Genomic DNA, 26,902 nt, shown 5'->3' on the forward strand with positions numbered 1-26,902 from the left:
CAGTCAAGTATAGTTAAGCTGAGACCTCTGTCGCGTGGCAAACCATTCAACGAACCATGTGTTTGCTCATAAGGAACTGGCAAAGTCTACACATGTGTTTATGTGTTTGTGCGCGTTGATACAGTTAAACGTCCTTTGCAGCAGCCATACCAAGGAACATACAAAGTACTGTCTAGAACTGATAAATATTTTACATTATCTATTAGTGATTCATCTAAATGCATTTCAATTGATAGGTTAAAACCTGCATTTATGTTCAATTCAGTAGAAAGTCATTCTGCAGATATTTCCGATAAATCCGATATTTTACATGCCCCTAGTAATAGTCCAGCTCATAGAGTTACGAGGTCTGCAGAAGAGTTCGTTTCGTTGAATCTTATCAAGCTTAACGTTCAGCGAACTCTTTTTTTATTAATTTGATTTTTCATTTTGAGATTTTGAATTTTTAACCGCGACTGTGTTCTGTTGTTTGCTAATTAGAGTTGTGAAAAAACATTGTGGGAATACGAGTGTGGCGCTAGTGTCTGATAACGTACCTGTACCCACTCGTAGCCCACTCGATCCTATAAATATCGAATGTATTGTTCAGTGGATTGCTTTTTCCCTTTTGTTGCTGCAATAACATGTTTTTTAGTTTGTTTTATTAAGTTTTACGTTAAATAAACCTGTTAAAGTTTCCCGTTATCTCATGACTCAGTAGTTATTAATAAATATTTCTTCAAAGTAATAATGGTGGTGGTACATACCGTACCCCACAACGTATCAAACATTTGCTTCAAAATCAGTTTTTTAGGGGGGATGAGAAATTCACCCGCTGAATGTGAAACTGTTCCTGAAAACTTACGACTTTAAATATTGATATTCATGAATAATACGTAATATAAATTCGAAAAATATAAACATAAGATTTTTTCACGGGGTTGGGGGCCCCAAAACCTCCATACGACAATATTTCAAGACATGCAACCCTAGTCCTTATGACATTTGTTTTAATCCAAAGTAAATCCATATTTACAGCTGTATGATGTATTTTTGCAATAGCGGTCAAAAAGACCGCTCCGGTAGTTCTAGGGGGTCCGAAAATTCCGGTAAGAGATGTATACACGAACTTCTGATGGACTTAGAAGGTGTCACAGTAGTAGCTGATGATATCATCGTGCATGGCAGAGGAGAAGCAGAACATGACCGAAGATTTAGATCTTTTCTACACAGATGCATAGAAAAAGGAATTAAACTTAACAAAAACAACAAGAGTACAAAGCACCCCAGCTATAATTTTTATGACACCGGTTGTCGAAAGATGGCATCACTCCAGATCCAAGCAAGATATCAGCTATAGAAAACTTTCCAGATCCAACCTCAATCACCGAGCTAAGGAGATTTCTGGGTATGGTGAATTTTTTAGGAAGGTACATACCTAACCTCGCCCATATTGCTGAACCACTGTACAACCTTCTGAAGTCCGAGATTATGTTCAACTGGGGCTCTTTAGAAAAAGCAGCCTTTAATGCGATCAAGTCAAGAGTGGTTGATCATACAACGCTGACAAACTTCAATAAAAACTTACATGTCACACTGGAATGTGATGCAAGTGATTATGGAATAGGAGCTGCAATGTTCCAAATGGATAAACCAATTGCATTCGCAAGCAGATCCCCGTCGGAGACCGAACGCCGGTACGCACAGATTGAAAAAGAACTGCTGGCAGTTGTGAGTCTTGAGATATTCCATTACATTTATGGACGAAATATCACCGTTAACAACGACCACAAACCGCTAGGGGCTATTGTGTCTAAACCTTTGTTCAAAGCACCAAGGCGATTACAATCTCTTTTGCTAAGAGCAAGACACTATGACTTCAACTTCAGGTTCGTTCCCAGAAAGCAAATTCTTGTGGCAGACGCTTTTTCTAAGGAATCACTTCCTCAACTCCATTATACAGCAGATGTGGTGGATTCGATTAAGAACACCAGCTTCTTACTAGTGTCTGACCATTACCTACCTATCGTGCAACAGCACACGCAGTGTGATTCTACATTGCAGGAAGTTAAACACCTTATATTGGAAGGTTGGCCAGAGACTAACACACAACACACCACGGCGGCGGCATATTTTTCATATCGAGATGAATTGGCTATTTCTAATGGCATCATTGTGAGAGGACACTACATTGTAGTGCGACGAACACTTCGAGCTGAAATGAAGAAAAAAAATGCATGCGGGCATCAGGGAATAAATAAATGCATGTCTCAGACGAGCCAGAGAAGCTGTCTTTTGGCCGAACATGTCAGGAGATATTCGGCAGTATGTCGAGTCATGTAGCTTATGTAGCGCTGCCTTCGCACCAGCCCAGCCAACTCCAACATTCCTCCGGGCCTGTGGCTTAAACTGGTGTGCTGATATTTTTCAGCTAAAAAGCGAAATTACTTGGTCCTGGTAGATTACTTTAGCAAATTCATAGAAGTAGACTTCTTTCAAAACACTCTAGCTAGCACAGTAATTCACAAATTGAAGCATCATTTTGTTCGGCATGGAATTCCTTGCACGCTTATCACAGACGGTGGTCCGCAATTCAAAAACAAACAGTTTCTAGAATTCGCAAATAGCTGGGGCTTCCGTCATTTCATGTCGAGCCCGGGGAACAGCCGTTCGAATGGTCAGGCAGAATCTGCTGTTAAAATTTTGAAATCAATCGCAGAAGACGCATACCTGGCAGTGTGATTCTACATTGCAGGAAGTTAAACACCTTATGTTGGAAGGTTGGCCAGAGACTAACACAAATATTAGTGCCACGACGGCTTATTAGCTCAACGCAACCCGCCAAATGGGCAACTGAGGTGCAGCCCAATGCAAAGGATCTTTGGAAGACCTACACGGACGAGCCTGCCGACCAGTAGCCAGCGTCTACAATTCACCCTACCGCAGGTTCCTGAAGTCCATGCAAAGTTGCTAGAAAGGCAGAATGAGATGGCTCAGCGACATAACAGAGCATCACAAGACCTTTCGCCATTGCGTCCTGGAGCTTCAGTGTGGCACCGGAACGCTCTACACAAGAGACCGATTTGGGAAGAAGCCTGCATATCAAAACAGATCAGTCCGCTCACGTATGAGGTCCGTACAAACGTGGACTCCACGTCTAGAAGCAGACAATTCATTAAACTACGAGTTCAACAAGATATGGAAACCAAGCATACAGCTTCACAGTCAGGCTGTCACCACCAAGACAATGTGACATCCCTAGCTGAGATGCAAGATCCTGAGTACAAGCCAGAAAGAAGTGGTCCTAAATCTCCAGCAACCAAGGATGAGATATCACCCCAATGAGATATCTCACAAATTATAAGAAACTTATGGGTTCCCCCTAAAGGGAGGAAGATGTTATATTAATTTATCATAGTATGGCATTTCAATGTCGGCTCGTTGTCATGGTTATATATGTCTCTGCTGGATGTTTTATTCAAGTTTTTGTTATGTTTCTCGTTCGTAATCAATGTAACATCGTATCACTAAACACACCTGACCAGGGTACTTTGGCATGTCGGCGTCTCGTTCCTGTCAGCACATCTGGCACAGATGGGGTCGGGGCTCGGGCATACTCGGGCTCCGTGGTCCATCTTCTGGCACCTGAAGCATCTCGGGGAGGGGGTGAACGCCTTAATGTCGATGCGACCCATGTTGATTGTCACGTGCCCCTTCCTCAGCACTCCTCCCTGTTGAGGCCGAGCTCCATGGTGACGTGCTTTCTTCCCTCTTCTCTTGATCTCAGATGGAACTTATACTCCACCTCCTCTTCTCTCTGGTTTAGAGCACCCTCCAAACCTCTGCAGAGGACTTGGATGTCCACCTCTTTTCTGGTCCCTGACCATTATCAGTTGCCTCCTGGTCTTCGGTGGTCTCGCCGCCATCGCTTCACTCAGCTCTCTGGTTTCAGTCACCCTCCTGGGTAACCCTCGGTCGTCTACTTCGTTGTTCAAGTCTAGGGCATATGCCCCTTGCACTCGTCGGATCCTGATCAGACTGGTCCTGATCCCAAGCCTGGATCTGTTTTCTTCTATGAGCCTAGGAAATTTGGCTCTCTCCTCTTCGTGCCTTGGGTACATGAGCATCGTGTGTACTCTTTCCCCCTCCGTGGCTGCGGTGGCATACGATGCCTCTCTTTTCATTGTTGTGGTCCGGGGGTTTGTTGGTAGGGCCAGAAGCCTCTCTTCGTTGGTTCTCACAACCTCTCTCGTGGTGTGTAGCTCGCTTCCGTTCCAGTCGGCCCACCGTACGCTCTCTCCTTCTTGGCCCCGCTTGGGATGTGGCGCTGTCACTGTCCGCAAGCTCCCCTTCCCCCATTTCCCCTCCTTCCGAGTCCTTGTCCCTCAGGCGTGGGTCCTGAATGCGGGTAGAGCTTTGTTGGGTTCCTGCCTCTGCCTCGTTCGGCTCCGGCTCCTGCATATCCATACCTGGGCCACTTTGGTCTGCTGGACTCGTAGCGGGTCCTATCAATATCTGGTGACCCGTCTACTATAAACAAAATGGATGGAGAAGAAGAAGAAAAAAAGTGCACGCCGTCGGAGTTGCACAAAGTAAGATTCCTCCCTTCTGGACTGATAAACCGGAGATCTGGTTTTATCAAGTAGAGGTGCAATTTAAGATCAATGGTATCGTTTCAGATGTTACAAAATTTAATCATCTGGTGTTTCAGTTAGCACCAAAATTTGTCGAGAACATATGGGACATTGTCAGCAGCGACAGTGCTAATAAATATTCGGAATCAAAATCGAGATTAATGAATTTATTCAGGGAAGGTTAGACTGTTCGCATTAAACGGCTCATCACCGGGATAGAACTAGGTGACATGAAGCCCAGCCAGCTTTTGCAGAAACTGAAGTCTGGCTACGGCTGATGTTTCGGATAATTTAATAAAAACTTTATGGCTTGAGAAATTGCCAGATCCGATTCGCAATGTGCTGATAGTGAGTGACGAAGACGTTACTAAGTTGGCTGCAATGGCTGATCGAATATCGGATATGACTCCAAGATCCCAAGCCTGTGCTGTCACTAATGAAAATGTGTGTCGATCTCTCTTGGATAAAAATTTCATGACTGGAGCAGCAATTATCGCAATTAAATGTGTAATCGCGTTCTCGAGAACCAAATCGTTCCCGTGCTAGATCTCGCAGCAAATCCCGATCGCGTTTCAATCCCAACGGAAAGTACTGTTATTATCATTTCCGATTCGACGAAAGATGTCGTTCTGAGAAATGTAAAGCTCCTTGTAGTTGGCTTGAAAATCGCTCAAAACACAGGAAAACTCCAACCTGCAGTAGGATCTGCGGCAAGTTCTACGGCAGAAACACAGCAAGATTGTCGCAAGTTTCGACTTTTCGTCAAAGACAAATTCAAAGCTGCATTTCCTTGTTGATAGTGAGGCTGATGTAAGCATAATTCCAGCTACCACCCAAAACAATCAACTGCCTACAAATGGTTCTAAAATCGAAACCTATGGTGTCAAAGTACTAAAATTGGATTTAAGACTTCGCCGAGATTTTCAATGGCCCTTCATCATTGCGAAGATTAACAAAGGAATATTGGGTGCTGATTTTCTCAACAAATTCAATTTAATTGATCTCAATAAGAGAAAATTAATTGATGTAACGAAGCTTAGTATCTCAGGTACTGCTGCATCCATCTCTAAAGTAAGTGTCATAATCACTATGGATAGATACTCACATTTTTTCTCATTGTTGTCACAGTATCCTGATATCCTGAAACCAATTTTGTTTCCAACAAATCCTAAACATGATGTTAAACATTACATAGTGGCATCTATTCAAAAGCCAGACAACTTGACCCAAAGAGACTTTTAATTGCTAAGCAAGAATTTAAATTCATGCTCGATAACAACATAATTAGACCATCAAATTCTCAATGGGCAAGCCCTTTACATCTAGTTCAAAAATCTGATGGGACATATCGTCCTTGTGGTGATTAGACGACTGAATTCACAAACAGTGCCTGATAGATACCCTATCCCGAGAAATGAAGATTTCCATCATATTCTAAAAGTCGACGACTTTTGATGAGGTCATTTACGCAACAGCTAGCTATGGGAAGGCCTTGTAGTTACAGGAGGTGTTGGTTAAATGCGAGTAAAATGGGGGTTTTTCCGTATGTAACGCTGTTCTTTCCAAACTTTTCTCCGTTTATAGAATTGGAATATATCTATGAATATTGCACTTACAGTTAGAATCATAAAATTCTTGTTTGGTTGGCATCAGGAGAGACAGGGCAACAATTTTCTATTAGAAGTAAGAGCACAAGGGACCGTATAAAAGTTTAGATTTTGTATTTTGTTTCACGCTGTATTTTCAAAAGTGGTCCAGGGTAATTTTTGATCGCCTGTTGAGCATTTTCTAAACTGAATCATACCTCTACAACTGACGGTTGATGAGATAAAGGCCGTGCTAGCACTTACAGGATACCCTGTATATCCTATACTGATGTACCTGCACTGATCTGTTAGAGAAAAATTATTTTATAAGAAAAAGAATGACAATTTGAAAAATTCATTACAGTATTTCAAGTAAGAGGTGCTTTTGAGATGTTCTGATCGAGATGATTTTGAAAAATGAATCCGGTCGTACAATATATTATATTTATAAAATAAGTTAAAAAATTGGATGGAATAAATGAAGAGAAAATTTTATAGATTAATTTTTAACTTAATTTACTAATTGTAATCTTTCTTATCATTTTAGGCATAAAGTGGTACAATGGAAACTTGGTGTTGCTGGCCAGTTCTTCTGTGTACATGTATGACATTCAAATGAAATATATCAGAAATGTAATAAACGTTATGGACGTGGAGAGTATTGCTATTGATTGGTTTGCACCAAAAATTTATTATTCAAATCCTGTTCAAGTAAGTTTCCGTTTTTAAAATCTGATAGCTTCTTTTTTCGGCAAGACTTAATTAACATTGCTCATTTTTTTTATGTTTTATTGCATTCTTATGATGAAATTATTTTTACACGCGTACGCACTCTCTATCTCTTGGAAAGTTTTTGGTTTTGAATCGAGTTAGCCTGTAAAATTACACAGGATGTCCTGTAAGTAATAGCACAGCCTTTATCTCATCAATCGTCCACCGTAGAGGTATAACTACAGTTTAAAAAATGATCAACAGGCGTTTAAAAAATTACCCTGTTTTAGTTTTGAGAGTGAAAATACAGTGTGCAACAAAATAAAAAAAATCTAAATTTTTAAACGGTCCCTCTGTGCTGTAACTTCCAATTAGAAAGTTGTTGCCCGGTCTCTCTTGATGGATCGGTTTCAAAGTGTGATATTCATAGAGACATTGGAATTCCAGAAACGGAGAAATTTGGTAAAGAACATCGTTAAATGCGTAAAACCGTTTTTACCGTTAAAAAATTTAGTTTTTTATTTAGCTACATGCTGTATTTTCACTATAGTGGGACGGTAATTTTTGAATCCCTGTTGAGCGTTTTTTAAACTGGAATCGTACCTCTACGACGGACGGTTGATGAGTGCCAGCATTTATTGGACACCCTGTAAAACTTTACACGCTAACTCGATTCAAACCGAAAAAAACTTTCCTAGAGAGATAGAGAGAGAGAGAGCGTGTGTAAAAATATTCCATCGTAAGAATGCTACAAAACATAAATTATAACGACAAATCCCTCTACAAAGATGTTTTCAAGTCTTGTTTGAAAATGCCTTTAGTCTAATGTTAAACTACGGCCTCTCGATATAACGATAATCCCTCTGCAACGATGGTTTTCCTTGGTCTTCAAAGTATCATTATACCGAGATTTATCTTTCCACAGGCTGTCCGAAAATGTTAGAACAGCGAGATATCTCTGCAATCTCGACTTCACAAACATAGGCCTACTTTGATTTAGTAAAATATGAATCTTGCTTTGTCATTCACTATAAAAAAAATGTAATGCAATATTACACTGGTGAAATAAATTAAGAGAATTTGCATATTTTATCGAATTTCATGAAAAGAACTGAACTGAATGTAAAACCATTGCTTCTAGACAAAACTGCAAATCTTGTACGTCAAATACGTAAGCGTACACGTGTGTGTAGGCGGAGCCAGTAGAGAAACAGGCTTTATAAGCGCGCGTAAGTTAAGACGCATTTCGTTCGCTAGCACACCTCGGCGAATTTCTTGGTGTTATTTTGCAGCAATCGCTTAATTTCAAATTGTAACAGTAAAAATGAGTAACCACCAACGTTTAGATGATGGAATGAGGTGGCGAATTGTGGGGAGGCTAGAAGCAGGCCAATCCCACGTCCAGATTTGTAGAGAGTTAAATTTAACGCCCAGCGTCGTGTGTAACTGATGGAAACAGTTCCAGGATACCGGGTCCATCGAGAGAAAGCCTGGGCAAGGTCGTCCAAGACCCACGACGGCCAGAGAAGATCGCCATTTGTCGATTATAGCGAGGCGTAACAGGAGTGCTACAGCTTCTCAGCTCTCTCGTGACTTGTATGCAGCCACAGGAACCCGTGTATCAAGGGTGACTGTTTATAAAAGACTTCATGAGAGAGGGTTGTTTGCAAGAAGACTTGCTGTTTGCGTCCCGTTCACTTCTACGGACAGGAGAATCCGTTTATCATGGTGCAGAGAGCAGCATAGAGATTGGAGGGGAGTATGGATCAATGGGCGACCGTTCTCTTCACTAATGCCTTCAACTTGAACATTTCCCACGACATTTCAAGATTAGCAATGTCCTCTTCTTCCTCAAAAGAGACAAAGATCCAACATCAACTAAATCATATAGACCCATTCATTTGTTATCAACATTGGGTAAATTGTTCGAAAAAGTCATTTGCCAGAGAGTTATCTTCTTCTTGGAAAAATCTAATGTCATCAGCCCCCTTCAATATGGATTTCGCCATGGGAGTTCAGCAGAACAAGCTCTCATGGACATTGTCACAGAGATCAAAAATCAAAGAATTAAAAAACATAACGTCATAATAATTACCCTGGACATCCAGGGGGCTTTCGATCACATCAATCATAATATTATCAAGGAAAAATTGCTTAATCTGCCTATACCATCTAATCTAGCCAATATCCTGATAAGCATGCTCCAACACAGGATAGTACAGATCCAGACACCATTAGGAACAGCTCGACATAGAATGACAAGGGGATGCCCTCAAGGATCGTGTTCTGGGCCACTACTTTGGAACTTATTTCTTAATGATCTCCTCGTTAAGAGGTGGCCGAAGAATGTCAGGGTCCAGGCCTACGCCGATGACATTACGGTAATGGCCTCGGGCCCTACGGTAGAAGGCACAGGTAGACTAGCCACATATGTGCTGAATGAAATCCATCATTGGTTAGACCAACATGGACTCAGCATTGCTATGGATAAAACCAACTTTTTGTGGCTCTCTTCCAAAAGACCACCATCGGTAAAAATTGGCGACAATTTCATCAAGAAACGACCTAATATCAAGATTCTCGGGGTGACATTTGATGACAAACTCAATTGGTATAGCCATATAGCTACAATTTCGACGAAAATTAATGCCCTCATGCCAAGATTATGGTGCTCTACCGGAAAGGAATGGGGCATCACCACGTCAATGCGAAGAATTCTATATATGACAGTGGCTGAGAGGATCATCGCATATGGTGCCCCAGCCTGGGGTATCACAGGGTAGACGTCTTGATTCTATCCAACGTGGTTGCTTATTGTACATCCTCAAAGCTTACTCGACTTCACCAACAAACGCCCTGAAAATCTTGGCTGGTCTGCCTCCACTAAGATATATCGTGGAGTACGAAGCTAAAATAGGGGCACTTCGGAACAAACGCAATATCCAACTACATGATGCAACTCACATCAGTCACACTCAACTCCAAAGGGAAATCACCGGATGGACGAGACAACCGGCAGAATATCCTGATGATAGACAAATATCTACAGACCTGACTGACATGGAACTGTTTAAAAAATCCTATTTCGACATCTATACCGATGGTTCAAAGATGGAAAATGGAGTTGCAGCGGCGTTTACTATCCTTCAGAAAGATGACATCTTCTACAGATGGTCTTGTAAATTGAATACCAATAACACGGTATTCCAAACCGAACTCTTTGCTTTTTTAAGAAAGCGGAAGAATTCCAGAAGAGAACATCTATCTTCACAGACTCACTTTCATCACTCCATTCAATCAGGGATCCCCTGTCTCAACACCTCATCGCTAGGCAAATCAGAAAGGTTCTGTGTGCCAATCCTCAAATCAGTCTCAATTGAGTGAAAGCTCATGCAGGGACATATGGGAATGAACAGGCAGACCAACTTGCAAAAGCTGCGACTGCAAGAGTGACGTCTGACTTTTCGCTGCTCTTCCCTACGTCGTGGGCAAAAAACATATTATCTGAGGAAATGATGCAGAAGTGGCAGAATCGATGGCAGACAGAACGCAAAGTGGGCAGGAAAATATATGCCCTCCTCCCCACAGCTAGATACAAATATGGGAAATGGACCAGAGAAATGGTTATATTCTTTTCTGAACATGGTCCTTTCCCAGCATATCTGGCGAGGTTTCATCGACAGACTGAGAAATGCAAATGTGGCGGGGAGGGCACGGTCATCCACTACGCTACAGCCTCCCCGTAGACCAAAGACTTCCACTTACAAATCCCTGTTGCTGATACACAGTCTTGGAAGTTGAAGGTCTTCCAAAATCCTGGTACTTATCATAAGATTAAAAATCTTATCAACTTTATGGAAAATAATCAAGAGTTATACATCTTCCCGAGACCTATTGCATATGAAGACAGAGAAGATCCCTTGGACTCTGATTCGGACTCAGACTATGTACCATAACTGCGACGTCTTTCCTAACCCCATGTGATATAAAATATATATAGTAATATTTTGATGAAATTTATCATTCTTATTGTCAGTGGTGCCAGTATGTATTCGTTCCATGTTCATATATGATGTATTCTTTTATCCAAAGCATATACTTCAGATTCAATGTTTAATAATATCCTGTTTGAATTTTGCTACTCTGCTTTGAAGGGCTGAGCTCAATTGTTGATTGAATTTTTTTTATTGATTGCATTGTCGATAGAATTTTTATTTTTGGTTCAATTGTTGTCTGAATTTTTATTATGAATCATGCGTAGTTTGTAGATGTCCTATAAATTAAATTTTATCCTATTTCATGTATATTCACTACGCTTATGTTATATACTATACATCGTATCATCATGTATGTACGCTATATATCTTACGTTTCGTGGCATCGCTTTTTGTCTAGATCATTCCCAGAGCCCATCTGTTATAAAAATTCTGACGTTGCACTTGGACACCTGCTTATAATCACATTATATATACTTTCTCAACTGCTATACGAAACGCCATAATTATTGTTTTTCATCAATGTATTCGAATGTATACCGCCGGTGAATCCACTAGTGCGCAACTGAACCTTGTATATTCAAGTGAACTTTGTACTTTCTCCGGACTTGATCTCGTCATTATGTTGACTCTCCCCTTATGCTTAGTAGCCAGTTCCCATTTTATATTTAAGCCAGTACTATTATCCTGTTTCTCATCGCGTTGTGTAACTTCCTACTGGAATTAAGGTCTCCTTCTATAGTGAAGAGCAACCCCAAATCCCCGTATTAACCCAGGTTTAAACATATTCTAAACTAATTAGAAGTTATTGAGACTTGAAAATAATTACGTATACTCCCATTTAAATTTACATTGAATTTATTTACATTATTATGATGATTCATTACAGATTACACAGGTACATGCACATTAACAATTAACTTTTTCAGTGATGTGGAGGCACTTATTCTAAAAACATGACAATACATATTGAGCATCACTTACCCCTTTAAAGATCCTAGACCACAATTTCTTCGACGTCATCCTTCTGTCCTAAGATTCTGACTCCCTCTCCCTCTGATCTAACACTCAAAAAACTCTCACTCTGCGGAATCCCCTTTTTCTCTCTGTTAAAATCTCTTTATATTTTGATTGATAATTTCAACTCCACCTTTTTTCGCTATTTCAAGACTTTCCATTCGCTCATCTTGAAATTCTCTTTTCCCGTCTGACCCCTTTTTAGTATTAAACATAATTTCATTGGCCCATCTCCTTCTCTGGGAAAATCTCACATTCCCATAACCTTTGACCCTACCATTTAATTTAGATCCGCTCCACGTCCATAGAAACCGTCTAGACGCACATTCCTTCGTAAATCAATGCTTTTGACCAGCGACAAAGTCGCTGGTCATTCTATTAGCCTTATCTTATTTAGCCTTATCTCATTTTTCATAAGATTTCCAGTGCCACGGTCTTCAGCTTGACACGAATATTATTTTACCCACCTAACATTCTCAACTAGGGTCCCGTTTTATTACATTTTCCTTCATTATCTCCGACTACATACAACTGCATTCCAAAATATAGCTTTTCCCATAAATTCAACAGTCTGTCTCCTGGGATTAAACTTTCCCATCTCATGCGATTCACTATTACCCAAAATTTTGCCTCCTGACCTACATTCTTATACTATCGTAGGTTTCTTTTACCTTCACTGTAACTTCTTACTTTTCTTTCTTTTCTGCTCGTTTTCCCATGGATCACTACTACTATTATATAATATCTATAAACTATTTCGATTTTCCCTAACTACCATCAATTAACTCATCTCGTTAAGATTAACTATCTTTAATTAACTCATCAAGTTAACAATTAGGTCTATAATATCCATATCTAAATAAGTCTCTAACTGGCAATGGAAAGTCCCCCCGGCTCCTTCAGTCTTGTGATATTATTAATACCAGCAATTGATCAATATTGATAATTCCCACTCACATATTTATAGTTCATTGGACCTAAATTTGTACATGTGTATCCCGTTTTTCATGTTCTATTTTCAGATTCGGACCTATGAAAAAACCCTTCCAACAGAAGACAAGATGAGAGAAGTTGGTGTTGCAGATTGGCTGATGGTTGGGGACACAGCACAGTGATGAAGGCGGATGGCTCGGAATGTTTTCGTTGGCCTCTTGCGGGCGATCCGCCCGAGCTCCGGGGGGGGGGGAAGTGACTGCCGTGATTCGGAGGCGATGGGGGCCTCGGCGGGGTTGGGCCCTGTGGCTTACGGTGTTTTTTTGTTTGTTTTTTTTTTCCAGCATGGCCCAGCCGCAAGGTAGCCTGCTTATATCCCACAAGGGACAGAGCGGGGGCCATGTTTGGTGTTTGCAGTTCTCTTCACTGATGAGTCCCGGTTCAGCCTAAGCACAAATTCTCGCCATACGTTCATATGGAGAGAACCAGGGACTCGCTACCTACCCTCCAATGTCCGCGAAATCGACCATTATGGCGGAGGAGGTTTAATGGTCTGGGCAGGCATCATGTTGGATGGCCGCACACCTCTCCATGTCTTTGAAAGAGGCACTGTGACTGGTGTGAGGTATAGGGATGAGGTCTTGGAGCCCTATTTTCGCCTTTTCAGGGGTGCAGTTGGCCCTGAGTTCATTTTAATGGACGATAATGCGAGGCCACATAGAGCTCTTCTGCTCGACGATTTTCTAGAGAGTGAGGATATTCGCGAAGGAAGGATTGGCCAGCCAGATCTCCCTATAGAGCATGTCTGAAAGAGCACCACCCAGGGAATTAAAACAGCGTTGCTGAACGAGTGGGACCAATTGCCACAGGAAATGATAAACTGCCTTAGTTCAAGTATGAAATCACGCTGCGAGACCTGTAAATCTGTAAGAGGGGACCATACCCCCTATTAACCCATTTTTTTGTTTATTCTGCAACCGCTGTTTCATACCTTCAGACTCCAACGAGTGTTACGCACGATCATGAGTGTGTATTACAATTATTGATTGGTTATTTGTTTTGTATTGTATCAATGTATGTACATATCAAATTTCATTAAAATCGGTACAGTAGTTCTAGAGATAATCGACCAGGTCTGCAAATTCTCTTAATTTCTTACACCAGTGTATTTGTAGAGACTTGTTATAAGAAATTGTCTTCTGTTTGTGGCTGAAGTTTTCAGCATTTATCGGCAACAACTGAGGCCGTGATTCACTAACTGCGAAAATGTACATTAAGCTTTAGGTTGGAAAAATTTAATTGTCTTTGCAACAAAAAAATATCGGTACTTCGTAAGTGATTTTAATAATATAGCCTTTCTAGTCAAGTTTTCTTCGCGATGAAATCCCATTTTCATTTGTTTCCCGTGTGACCACGTTTTCTCGTGATTTTGACCTTTGAGAATGCCTCAGGAAAGGACTTCGCAACATTAAAGAATTATAAACAATCTATTAATAATTAAAACATTGTAAAAAAAAAACGTTTAAATCATTAGTAACATGTATAGAATCTAGAATTTGAAGAGGACATCATTGGCATCACTTACGCGAATGTGAGTTGTCGTTCGCGTCACACCTGAAGAATTGCACTGTGGTTTCCTCTTATGTGTATTACATTTAATCAATCTATGTTACGTACAGAATCTTCCCACAATCGATTGACGGATTTTAAACTGGGATAGCAAGAAAACGGTAACAGATATTAGTCATTCTTTCGGATTATAAACGTGCCGGTCAAAAATATTGTTACGAACTATCGACGATAGATGGCGCGATCGTTCGATGGCTCTCAGAAATATCGAAATCGGTTGATACCGGTTTCGGTTTTGCGGAAATGACTGTGATTGGTGGAGAAATGGCAGGGCGTGTAGAGAAAAATCTAGAAAGTCCCGCTCCTCCAAGCAGTGACTCAACGCCCCTCCAGGCAGTCCGTGTGGTGGCACCGTCGACTAAGAAACTGTAAAATAGAATTTTGTGGAATGTTCTTTTTCTCGAAGTTTCTCCGGCGTTATAAATAATGCGGCGCTCACAAGATGACAGGCTAGACAGGGCTCAGAGAGGCACAAGGAGATTCAGTCAGTTGTGTTTAAACTTTGCGAGAAAGTTGTTAGCTCTCTGATTAGCCTGTAAATACGTGTAAATTGCTGTTCTGTAAATAAATCTGTGTTTGTCCGTCGAACCGCTTCTTGTTTTGCAATCTCGAAGTCTTGTGGGAAAATTATCCGGAACAATATAATGCCAATATAAAAGTCAGGAATTTCAGCTACGCCATTCATGAATAGAAATGTCATAATTAAGAAGAATGTAACTATTCTTTGTGGAAGAACCCCAACCTGGGGGCCAGCTCGCCTCACAATAAAGTGTCTCAGACGACTCCCGTGGGTTAGAAGATAAAGTGATGAGTGGGATAGAGTGATGCTACAAAATGACTTAGCTCGACAGAAATCTGCAAGACGGTGATGGAGTGGTACATCAAGGAACTGTTCGTGATGCTAAAGGAGGAACAATTCCCAAGTGTCCAAACTCAGAATGGAACAGTTAGGTAGAGAATCGTTCATGGAAAATCCATCTGGCTCGAGCACTAACACAGCGGAAAGAAAAGTTGATATGGTGAGCCAATTTGTAAGGCTAATTAAGGAATCATTGGGAATCATTACCGAGTGCTATTATAATTCATTCATATATCTCAGCATGTGTGGATCTATATTTCTAATGTGGACATAAAGGAATTTTCAAAAAACATGCACCAAGTTTTTGAGAAAATATTTTTTCCCAGCTAAATTAGCTATATGGAACTATGTGCACTGTGCGACGTGATCCAAAGTTGTTGTTGAATTTATTGCATGAAGGTATTTTAGATGGAAATGTTCCACTATGAGTCAAATGATGGTATGTCAAATGATGGTATTCAGGTAAGAAAGATGGATCAAGCTTGGCACTTGAACTAAAAAAGATACGAATGTTCCAATCTTCCACCCACTCGTATTAAACCTTTGGAATGAAGAAGGGGATTTCCCTAATCGAGAAAACTTATCCTTTAAAGTTTCTTCTTCTACACTGAGTTGTGCACGATCCGAATTAATGCGAGAGTAGCATCATTTAATTCAGTGGGACTTAAACCATGTCTGTGAATACCGGTCTAAGCTATAGTCACAATTTTTTGATAAGAGATCGACACAGATTGGTTAAATTCAAGGTTTTAACCAATCTATGTTGATCTCTCATCCAAAAATTGTAACTACAGGTTTAAACCATGTCGGTGAATACGGCCCTTAGTGGACCAACTATTTTATTCTTAGATTTACAGCTGTTGATGAAACGAAGACTCCAAGCAGCAGCACGTTGTAGTTTAATAAACAGTGAATATATATATATACACACTAGCTGATCAGACTCCATTCCTAGAAGCGCATTTATGCTTTTGCTGCCCGTGGGCTACACGAACTTTGCCGCCCTTCTCCCATTCTAGTCTAATTTTCTTCACTACTTTTTCCTCGAATTCATCCTCAGTGCCCCGTTTACATGGGAAATAGAAAAAATGGGTTTAAAACACGCTTCAAGAATTTTCACCAATGACTGCTCTCCATTCCTTTCCCTACGAAGGGAAAAAGTCGTCAAGCGGGTGTTAGAACCCCCAATGCTACCACAATATTGCACATGTAAACGGGGTTGTAGTCATTCTTTTTGATCCTCCTATGCTCAAACTCTCTCTCTAAATCGAATCACTCTTTTGGTCATTCATATGCTTGTACACTGTTTTGGTTACTCACATATTTGCACATTCTCTAAGTACCTCTTTTGGTCGCTCACTGATATGGTTCCTTGCTTTATAGGTTACAAAAGCTCCAGGTCATTCACAAGCTTGCACAATAGATCACTTACTGACGTGGTCCCTCGCTCTGCAGGTCACTTTTGCTCATTCCCGTGCTTGCAAACACTTTAGGTCACTCACTGACCTAATCCGTTACTGTCTCGCAGAGGTAGATTTATTTAAGGTTATATAGTCAACGCTAGTTATAACGTCCCTATGTTATAGTGACCATTACATTAAAACGACCGGTAGGATAAGTCTAAACTGTTTTCATACAATGACTATCATATACGTTTTACTTCGATATAACAACCGCTTTCGATAGTACAAAGGGAGTCGTTATATACAGCATCGACTCTACATATTTCGCAGCTCTTATCCTCTTATACCAATTTTCTTGACACACATTCCCTCAAATTTTCCGCCTTTCTGAATTTACCACCCTCGGATATAGTCCACTAAGCCCCCCCCCCCCACTGCCCATTCCCCCATGAATAAGAGATGGGTTTGCATTCACCGACTTCAGTTCTGATTCATCTTCCAACAATTGGTCCTAAGGATCGGAATCGGATGGTATGTCCAAAGTATGTCTTTACCATTTTTTTTTATGGATTTTGAAAGTCTTATCAGTTCTGTCCACAACTGGAAACGGCCCATCGTATAGTGGGGCTCGAACTGAGTCATGACGGTGGAAAACGTGACTGTATGAATTGTTCTTGGTGAACAAAAACCTTCGGCTTTCGGTACGATTTTTACGATTTGTTTTAATTTTAATTTTTTTCTTTTTTTGTGTTATCCTTAATTGTCGGTTTTAAATATTTTTTTCTCTTGAGTTACTGACAACACTGAGTTCGTCAGAGGTTTCGTCGTTCTGCTCTACTTGTAAACTGAAATGCTCGGCACGAGCAACCAGTGTTAAATGCTCTTGTTGCTCATCGAATTTTCACGGTAAATGTGTCGGAATCACCGGAAATTTGTCGGATTCTCAAACTGTCCACTGGCGCTGCCCAAAATGCTCTTTGGGACTAATAATAATGGACTCGACAGACTCTAACAACCAAATTAGCAAACATCGATCTGACAAATTGAGTGTTAACCAAATTAATCCTTTAATCACTTTTGGTTCTGATCCGGATGCTGCTACTGAAATTCCAGGTGATTCGATCATACGGGAAGGTCCTTTTGACGACCATGTATTTGCAGCGGAAAAAATTTCAGGAATATTGGCGCAATTGCCGGAGGATTTCGACATTGCGGACGCCATCAGGCTTACCTTGTCTCTGCAGGTTGACTCAAACGCGAAACTAAAGTCTGTGTACGAAAGTATCAATTCAGGAGGGCTCTGAAAGAGAAAAGCTGGGAAATATGTGTCGATCATCTAGCTGTCGTTTATGTGTCTTTCGACAGGGTCCATAGAATCGGTAGGAAAGGTGATAAATATCCACGACGTGTGATTTGTAAGTTTTCAGTTTTGAAATAGAAAGAGTTTGTTTTTAAAAACCGATTGAAGCTCAAAGGAACAAATATATACATCGACGAAGATTTTTCTGTGCATACCCGCCTGGCCCGGAGTAAGCTGCGATCGTGTGTCCGTGAACTCAAAGACAAAGGTGAGACTAATATTCGTTTGTATTATAACAAACTTTACTGTGGTGATCGCATATTTATGTATGATAGTCGCTCCGATCGTATTGCTGATATCGTTGGTGATCGTGATCAACAGACGCCAACCGAACTCAATGATGAGTTCATAACTGATGCTCCAAATTTGGAGTAAATGGCCGTCCCCGGTCAAAAAGCTGTTCCTTTCAGAATAAATAGCAATGTCTTGAACTCTAACGGCCGTATTCACCAACACAATTTAAACTGCAATCGCAGGTTAAACGATCAGCGATCGACACGGATTGGTTAAAATCCTTAATTTAACCAATCAGTTTCGATCCTCAATCCTCTCACCTGTGATTGCAGTTGAAACTGTGTTGGTGAATACGGCAGTTAATCTAAATTTGTAGATTGCCAGTGTATACGAAATAATAATCATGGTGTGCCAGTTCAAATCTTTTGTTGGAACATTAATGGTTTGTTATCCAAAAATACAGATTTCCTAAATCAGATGTCTAATTTTGATGTATTCATTTTGATCGAAACATGGGTACCAACTATTTATACTAATAATTTGATTCGGCATAATTTTCAAGTTTCCCAGAGCCCGGTCCCATGATCTTTGGCCGACACTCGGGGGTATCATCGTCGCCGTTCGTAAATGGAGGACGAGGGTGGTAACGATTACTGATAATTCGATAGAAGTTCGAACATTTTAACATTTGTGCTGATTGCTGTTTACTTTCCACCCTCATCCGATTTTACCAGATTATTTATACTGAACTACAAATATTAATTTTTGATTTGAATGATAGGAAATCGGGTATTTTTATGTGGTGACTTTAACGCAAGGACAGGGAACGATGGTGATTTTTCCCCCCAGAATGTTTGAGCTGATCTGCTGCTGAAAAGCAGCCAGGCACTGTTCACGTGAAAAATAACAGCGGGAGACTTTTTTGGATTTCTTGCAGGAATGTTCCCTTAACATTCTTAATGGTAGAATAACGGGCGACGTTGAAGGTCATTTTACAGTAATAGATTATGTAGCTGTATCACCGTATTTACTTACTAATATTACTAGGCTGGAAATTTTGGATTATCCCGATTTTCTGATTATTTTCCGACCTTCACCACTTTTTTTATAAATTGGTCGAATAATTTTTCAATAAATTCATCCCGAAAATTTTTTCGCTCGACTTGGAAGAGTATCATGAGATATTCTCATAGTTGAAAATCTCAGCGAAAATACCTCAAAATTGGATGAGTATTTCAACTCGCATGACTTGGACAATGTCGTGAATCTTTTCAATGATGCTGTGATAACAACAGCAAACCACTGTAGTCTTATTAAGGTGAGTAGTGATATAAAATGTAAGATTAAAAATCCGTGGTTTGATCATGATTGCCAGTCACTCAGAAAGAGTTTAAAAAAATTGCTAAGAAATTTTCGGAACACATACTGAACGTGATCTAAATGAATACCTTCACACTGAAGCTCCATATGCGAAAATAATTAAGATAAAAAAGTTCGAGCATTTACAGAATACGGATATGGGTGGGATGCAGTTTAGACCTTTTCATCAACCTTCCAATTAAAATAATAAGGCTTTTTGAACTTAAGATTAACCACGACACATCGACATCCTTCTGGCAGAACCTTGTTTTTTTAGAAATAAGTCAGAGTGCAATGTTTGCAACAGACGTGAGGCCAACGATCTTGTCCATGTAATTTTTTGTTGTCCCAATGTACATATCTTTCCACCGGAAACGTATCTCACAATATATTAATTCCCTAGAATCAAATGAGCAGTCTCGTACGCTTGCTGGATACCCATGTTTCTGATCGACCTTTTATTTACGGATTATTTAATTTCTCTCGAGATGTGCAATTATTTTTGAATTTGTTTGAAATTTATGAATGGAGCTTATTGTGCGATCATTTTTGAGATTTTTTTCTTCACATTGTGGATTATTATGTGTACTTAATTTTCCCCGATGATCTATCACTCATAGAAGACGCTTTGTAGATATAGTAACCGAACAAAAATAAAAATACAAACTTTCTCACCCAGTGCGGTGGAGTGATATTAGTGCCATCTAGTGGTGATGATGAATATAACAAATATATATATTTAGCATTTTACACTCCCCACGATTGGAATCATAATACGCATAATCATATGAATAAATCGTACTATGATACAAAGAAAATAAATTCCACATATTCAATACGATTTCAACAATATATACATGAAATGAAAATCGGTAAATGGATCTGAATGAACACCAAGATAACAATGCTTAGGGGCCGTCCAAGTATTACGTAAGCAAATTTTTAGCCATTTTTGACCCTTTCCTTTATATGTTATAATCTATTTCTGTTAATTTCAATGCTATTTGAAAGGTAAGAACTCAAAATTTCTCTTCAAAAGTTTATTGCGATCCACCCTTTAAGCCATATATGGTAAACCCTTGACCCGCAGACCAAATGTGACCCTGAAGGTTATCTGATGTGGCTTACCTTCCTCAAACCTAATTTTGTAAAACTGAACTAAGCGGCACAATTCCAGAGCATTTGAGTGGCCCGTGGCACATTTTCAGATCACTGAAGTAGGCCTCAAAGATCACTTTCACATTCAAATATCACCTAAGTAACCGGCGACAAAGTTACAGAACACTCAAACGATCTGTGGCACATTTAGAGATCCCTTGAGTGACGTGGCGCAGTTTTAGAGCACTTAAGCGGTCCAGAAACATTTCCAGAACACTGGAAGGATCCGTGAAACATTTATAGATCATTAAAGTGGCTCTGTACGGGGACTTACCAATCGGTAGAATGTTAGTTCAGGTGCCTAATAACTATCGAAAGGTTTTTTACGTTTTTCGCTCACCGAATAAGATGCCATTAAGAATATTTCATATTTTTATAAAGGGTGGTTGATGACGTAAGCATCATCCAAACCACCCTTGTCATCAAAAGTCAGCAAATCGGAAACCTCCCCACCTTATCGATGCTGACGTAATGCTTAAATGACCCCTTAATGGACAGGAAGAATACAAATATGTCGTACATTTCGTTTCATGATTTTGCCATTTGCTAATTTCAAATTGACAACTCTTACTTTGTTGCCGCTACCATGAAACACTTCAGTAATTCTACTCCTTAACCAATGAGAGCTTGGCATATGGGTCTAGGTCAATTCGTCGCACTGAACTTGTCGCGGGACAATTCGTTGCGTTCAATTTGTCGCAGGCTCATTTCGTCGCGGTACAAATTTTTCGCAGGATCATTTCACTTCGATACAAATTTTTCGCAGGCTCATTTCGTCGCTGTACAAAGTTCTAGCGATGTCATTTCGTCGCGATGCCAATTCATCGTGACAAATTTAAATTGCTTTAAAATTCATATGTTTGTTGTGATCTTATAAATAGGGTATTTGCTTTAGGCGTAAAAAATTGAACTAATTTATTTCCTCATTTATTGGAAATGTTCCCCCTTCCCATCTCTGTTTTTATTTTTAACAAATGAAGGAAAGTCTTCATTGAAGTTATCGAGGGACATTGGAACGTAAATCAAGATAATAAATTGGGATCCAATAAATTTTTTAAATTTAATTTTCACCATATAAGCCGCATTTCTGTCGGGATTTCCATTTCTCGCAGTGAGGGGCGTTGGGGGTGCACATCGAGATAATAAAGTCCGATCAATGTGCCCCAGCACGATTTCCGTAATTCACTATTAAATGTATCCATGCATGGAATATATCTTTTAAGGAATTTTTTATCGACAATGTATCTAAGTTTTATGTGTAACAGCTGCGAAAAGTCTTATTTTCAAATTATTTTTTTGCAATGCAATGTACATTTCAAATCACTTCGAATATTATTTCGATGTGATAATACAAACACTCCGACCATAGGCGCCAGAAACTGGAGGCTGATGCCATTTGAGCCCCTACTCACTCCAATAACTCAGGAATATACAATGCAATGCACCATTTCGCTTCCTGAGTACGGGTTTGAGTCCCTTATAAACGAAATGAATGGCGATTTTCGCCCCCCCCCCGTCCTCAATGTTTCCTTCATGTCGGCACCTTTGACTGGCCAAGGATGCCGAAAGTGTTTGGAACTTGTGGGTCCTTGTCTTGATCTTGAAGTAGGAAATTTTGATTTCTGAATCCCGCTTCTGGGTGCTCATATCCATTCCATAAAGTACTCCGGGCACCCCCATCATCCCTGTCTCTGACACCACTGCAAATGTCAATCGATTTTTTTTCAACTCTAAAGTAAAAAGAATGAAATCGGACTTTTAATTAGACCATTGTATGCAACTTCATGTACATGACACTCATACGGCTCCAGTCAACGATTAGTAAAAATTTCTTCTTACAATACAAGTGAATTAACATTAACAGACAATATAAGATTATATTCAGAGGTATATTTCCTGGGTGAGGAGGGGGTATGCGGGCTTTATCCCAAGATTACAAGTTCAAGTGAAAGGGCGTAACCAAAATTAAGTAATTGGTGATCAAGAACAAAGAAAGAAGGAAGGCAAGGTTTAAATAGCCCACAGGTGGGAAAACTATAAATCCGCCTCTGATTATAGCCTACATTTATTAGGATAATTTTGATTTTAAAAACAATTCGTATCGTACATATAAACACTCCACAATATCTAAACCTTTATTTTCAGTGCCTTTTTTTGAGTAACATTTTATTTAAACACTTATATAAAGTGAATATCGCAATAAAAAGTCTGAATAATAGAATAACAAGTGATGCTATTTTAAACTATCATAATTTTTTTCTTTTTTCGAACGATACGTAGATGATTTCAATTAATTCCAATTTAAATTCAAACAATTTAATTTAAAAAGTACTACATTATTTTTTGTCATCCTTATAATCTGTATCTCTATTTTATGATACAACAAAAAAACTCAAAGAAAATTAATAATAGGCTAATTTATTTTCAATTGCATTAAAAGTTTTTCTAATTTCGGAACATGAATTATGGGGGGAAAACGTTTAAACACACACGCAAACCAACATATCATATCCACGTTCGCTTTCGCAATATGCCATGTTTTTGCCAACAGAAATATGTAGACCGAGCACACCAACCTTGTACCAAAAGTTTAGACGCTATGTGAAAATATTCAAACAAGCCAGCCAAAGATATGCGACTGATTATAAACATAAGATTAATGGTTATGTCTGTGCGACTGACCCATAGTCGTCTTTCTTATTGGTGATTACATGGTCTTTGTCGGTGCTCCTCCTGTGGGCAATATCAAAATTTCATCGAATTGTCATTCATAAAAAAGCACTGTACATTTCTACCCTTTATCTGCGCCCAACTCCCTTCGCCGTGAGAAATCCCAACAAAAGCGGGAAGTGCGGCTTATACGGTGAAAATTAAGTATTAATTTAATTCAATTATTAATTAATTAAATATTTCAGGTTCTTATGGAGATACTGTAATGGTAAATGTTGATGACTCTCGAATTAGGGGGGGGGGGGGGTAGAAACTCTCGAGTCCATGGGGCAGATAGAAATTTACTGTTAAAGATGGGCTCACTGTAATTTAGAGAATATCATACAAACCGAAATTTTTCCACACGATATTGAAATTTTATCGCAGCAAAAATAAATTATTTAACATTTCAAATTTTTATAACTGAATTTTCAAATATAATTAAATTTTAATATGCAGTTAAATTTTTAAATGTAATTGATATTGTAATTTTAATTTCGATGACCTTTCCGCATTGACAAAAATAATTATTTTCAGTTAACTGCGTGTACACTTTTTGTTCATGTTTTTTTATTTCACGTGTAAGAAAAAACTATATAATTAAATTTTAATATGCAGTTAAATTTTTAAATGTAATTGATATTGTAATTTTAATTTCGATGACCTTTCCGCATTGACAAAAATAATTATTTTCAGTTAACTGCGTGTAAACTTTTTGTTCATGGTTTTTTATTTCACGTGTAAGAAAAAAACCTGCACTGTAATATATAAATTGATACAGCGGCAAATTTGTACCGGGACGTAATGGTACTGCGACGAATTTGTACCGCCACAAGTTGAGTGCGGCAAATTGACCGGCTATGCAAGGTGGACTGAGTGGTCTTGAATTTAAGACTACCTTTTTAGTTATGAGTGTTAGGAATTCTTCAAGGTCAAGCCAACACGTTTCAAATGAAATTTGATCCCTGATTCCTATATGCCACCAAAGTTCGGGGAAATAAGAGGAAGAAATATGTAGTCAAAACACACACACACCCCTACCCACCTACCTTCTCTTGAGAGATAGTTTCATCTGGGTGTTTTACCATGTTGTACAGTTTCTTCAATTCTGGACAGGTACCGGATATTTTAATGATCATTGGCAGTAAACTGTAAATAAATTGAAGCTCATTTCGTGCTTTTTTCACCTCGGTAGCAACCAAAACCAATCGGAAAATTTGCAAAAAATATGTTACTATATAGTTAATCTATTGTGACGTCTATCGAATCCTACCCCTTGAACTTATGTGGACTGCCCCGGCAGGTGTAGTCGAAACATCTGCCGGTTGGAAACACCTGCTCCTGTAGAGGTAGTACGCCGTCGTCTAACGAGAGATAAGAACTTAGAGAGAGACGAACCGAGATAGTGAATCGATGTGCGACCAACGTGGTCGACACTAAAGTATTTTAATTAAAATGTAGAATGTACATATATTGTTATTTAAAATGAAAAACCATTTAATCAAGAATAATGATTTGTTATCTCATTGGCAAAAACGAGTTCACCACTACGCTACAGCTAAAAATTTGGTGGCAGCGGTTTGGATATTTCACGTCGTTTCGATGTTCCTCTTCGCAAAATATTTGACTGTTGATGTCTCCAACAGGAGTTTCGAATTCGGTCATCAGTGCCGTTGAGAGATTCAGTGCCGCCGTCGACAGATTCGGTCGTCAGTGCCGCTGAGAGATTCGGCCATCCGTGCCGTAGGGAAATATTCACTCATCAGTGCCGTTTGGATAAATCGGAACTTTGGAGGAATTGGGTCATCAGCTCCGTCAGGAGAACAATAAGTGCGTTGAAGTAGTGTAGTGTGTAAACAGCAGTTTCACCCAGTGACTTTTGCGACTGTGATAGTTATTGTTGGGATCATCAGATCATCTCGTTAGGTTATAAGTCTCTCCGAAGTCCGAAGGGGTAAGTGCCATGATTAAGGCGAATTTTTTTTTTTTGAGGCACTGCGGTTCAAAATGTACCGCAGTTGATTTTATTTATTTGTGGTAGATTGTATATTGTGATTATTCTTGAAAAATAGCTGAATTACTTTTATTTTGAAGTTAGTTTGTATAACTAGTATTATCAGCTATGGCATTCCTTGCAAAAGCTAGAAAAGAAGATTTGAGGTTGTTAGCGGAAGAGTTGGGGGAGAATGTGAATGATAGGATGAGGATTTTGGATCTAAAAAGACTGATTATGAATTCAGCAGATTTTGAAGAAGAGTTTGTTAAGGGGCAATTTTTTAATATTCTCGAAGAGCGAGAGGCTAGGGAGGAATTAGCTAAGAGGGAACTTCAGGAAGAAGTAGAAGAGAAACAGAAAAAAAGAATTCGCGAGAAAACAAATGGAGGAAGCGGCAGAAGAAAAAAGGAAGAACGGGAGTTCGAATTAGAGAAACTACGCTTAGAAGCAGCAATAAAAAAACGAGGGTCGAGGTTATTTGGATTTTGATATAAGCGGTGGGGGAAGTTATGAGCTTACAAAGCTTGTCCCCAAGTTCGATGAAAAGGAAATGGATATCGCGTTGTTTCTTGCTTTATTTGAAAGGCAAGCCAAAAGAGTGAGGGTAGAAAAAAAAAGTGGGTATCAGCCATGTTGGCTCTTTTATTTTACCACCCGACGTGGTACAACTTATAACAAAGGAATCAGAAGAAAATTTTGATAACTTTGAACACATCAAAATGACCCCAGAAAATTTTCGATTAAAATTTGTCAAACATCAGAGAAATTCAGCCAAGCCGTAGCGGGATTTCGTTTTTGAACTTTCTAAATATTTTGATGAGTGGGTGGAAGGTTTGCAAGTGACTGATTTTGAAGGGCTAAAAAAATTGATGGTCACAGATTACATAAAAAGGCGCGTTCCACCGGAAATAAGAGAGCATTATATTGATGAGTGGGCGAAAATTACCACTCCCTATGAATTGGCCGAAAAATTGGATGCTTACGAGAATGTTAGAGAAGGGTCAAAAAACTCTGGACAAAAAGTATAGCAATAATAGATGGCAATATGCAGATAAAAAGTTCCCTAATAAATCTGCCCACTACGAGAAAAAATATCTACAAGAACATAGAGAATTTGAGAAACGTAGTTCCCTTAAATGCTTCTATCAATGTGGTTCGTTATCGCATTTACGTCCGAACTGCCCAAAATTGAAGCGGACATCAGAGGGTACAGTTAATTATGTTAATGATGGGTCGAAAGATCTTTTAGACCCATATACAACCCTTTATATACCCATATATACCCCCTTTTTAGGATTGGTAGGGTATTATAATCATTACATTCCTATGTTTCCGGTATT

At 39.4% G+C, this 26,902-nt stretch overlaps 1 protein-coding gene across 5 annotated transcripts in view; it reads left to right on the forward strand.

The window, feature by feature from the left end:
- The window catches only part of sev (receptor protein-tyrosine kinase sevenless), a 1,896,734-nt gene that overhangs the window by 1,016,569 nt on the left and 853,263 nt on the right, over positions 1-26,902 (forward strand). For all 5 annotated transcript variants that reach the window (XM_089239534.1, XM_089239532.1, XM_089239533.1 and 2 more), the window contains one exon: positions 6,747-6,910. In XM_089239534.1, coding sequence (XP_089095660.1) covers positions 6,747-6,910 — 164 coding nt within the window. The remainder of the gene's footprint in view (positions 1-6,746; positions 6,911-26,902) is intronic.

This window comes from Pholcus phalangioides, unplaced genomic scaffold (genome assembly GCF_987345545.1).
Source record: "Pholcus phalangioides strain wild (caught in Gottingen) unplaced genomic scaffold, Ppha-v1.0 ptg000011l_1, whole genome shotgun sequence".
Taxonomy (NCBI): domain Eukaryota; kingdom Metazoa; phylum Arthropoda; class Arachnida; order Araneae; family Pholcidae; genus Pholcus; species Pholcus phalangioides.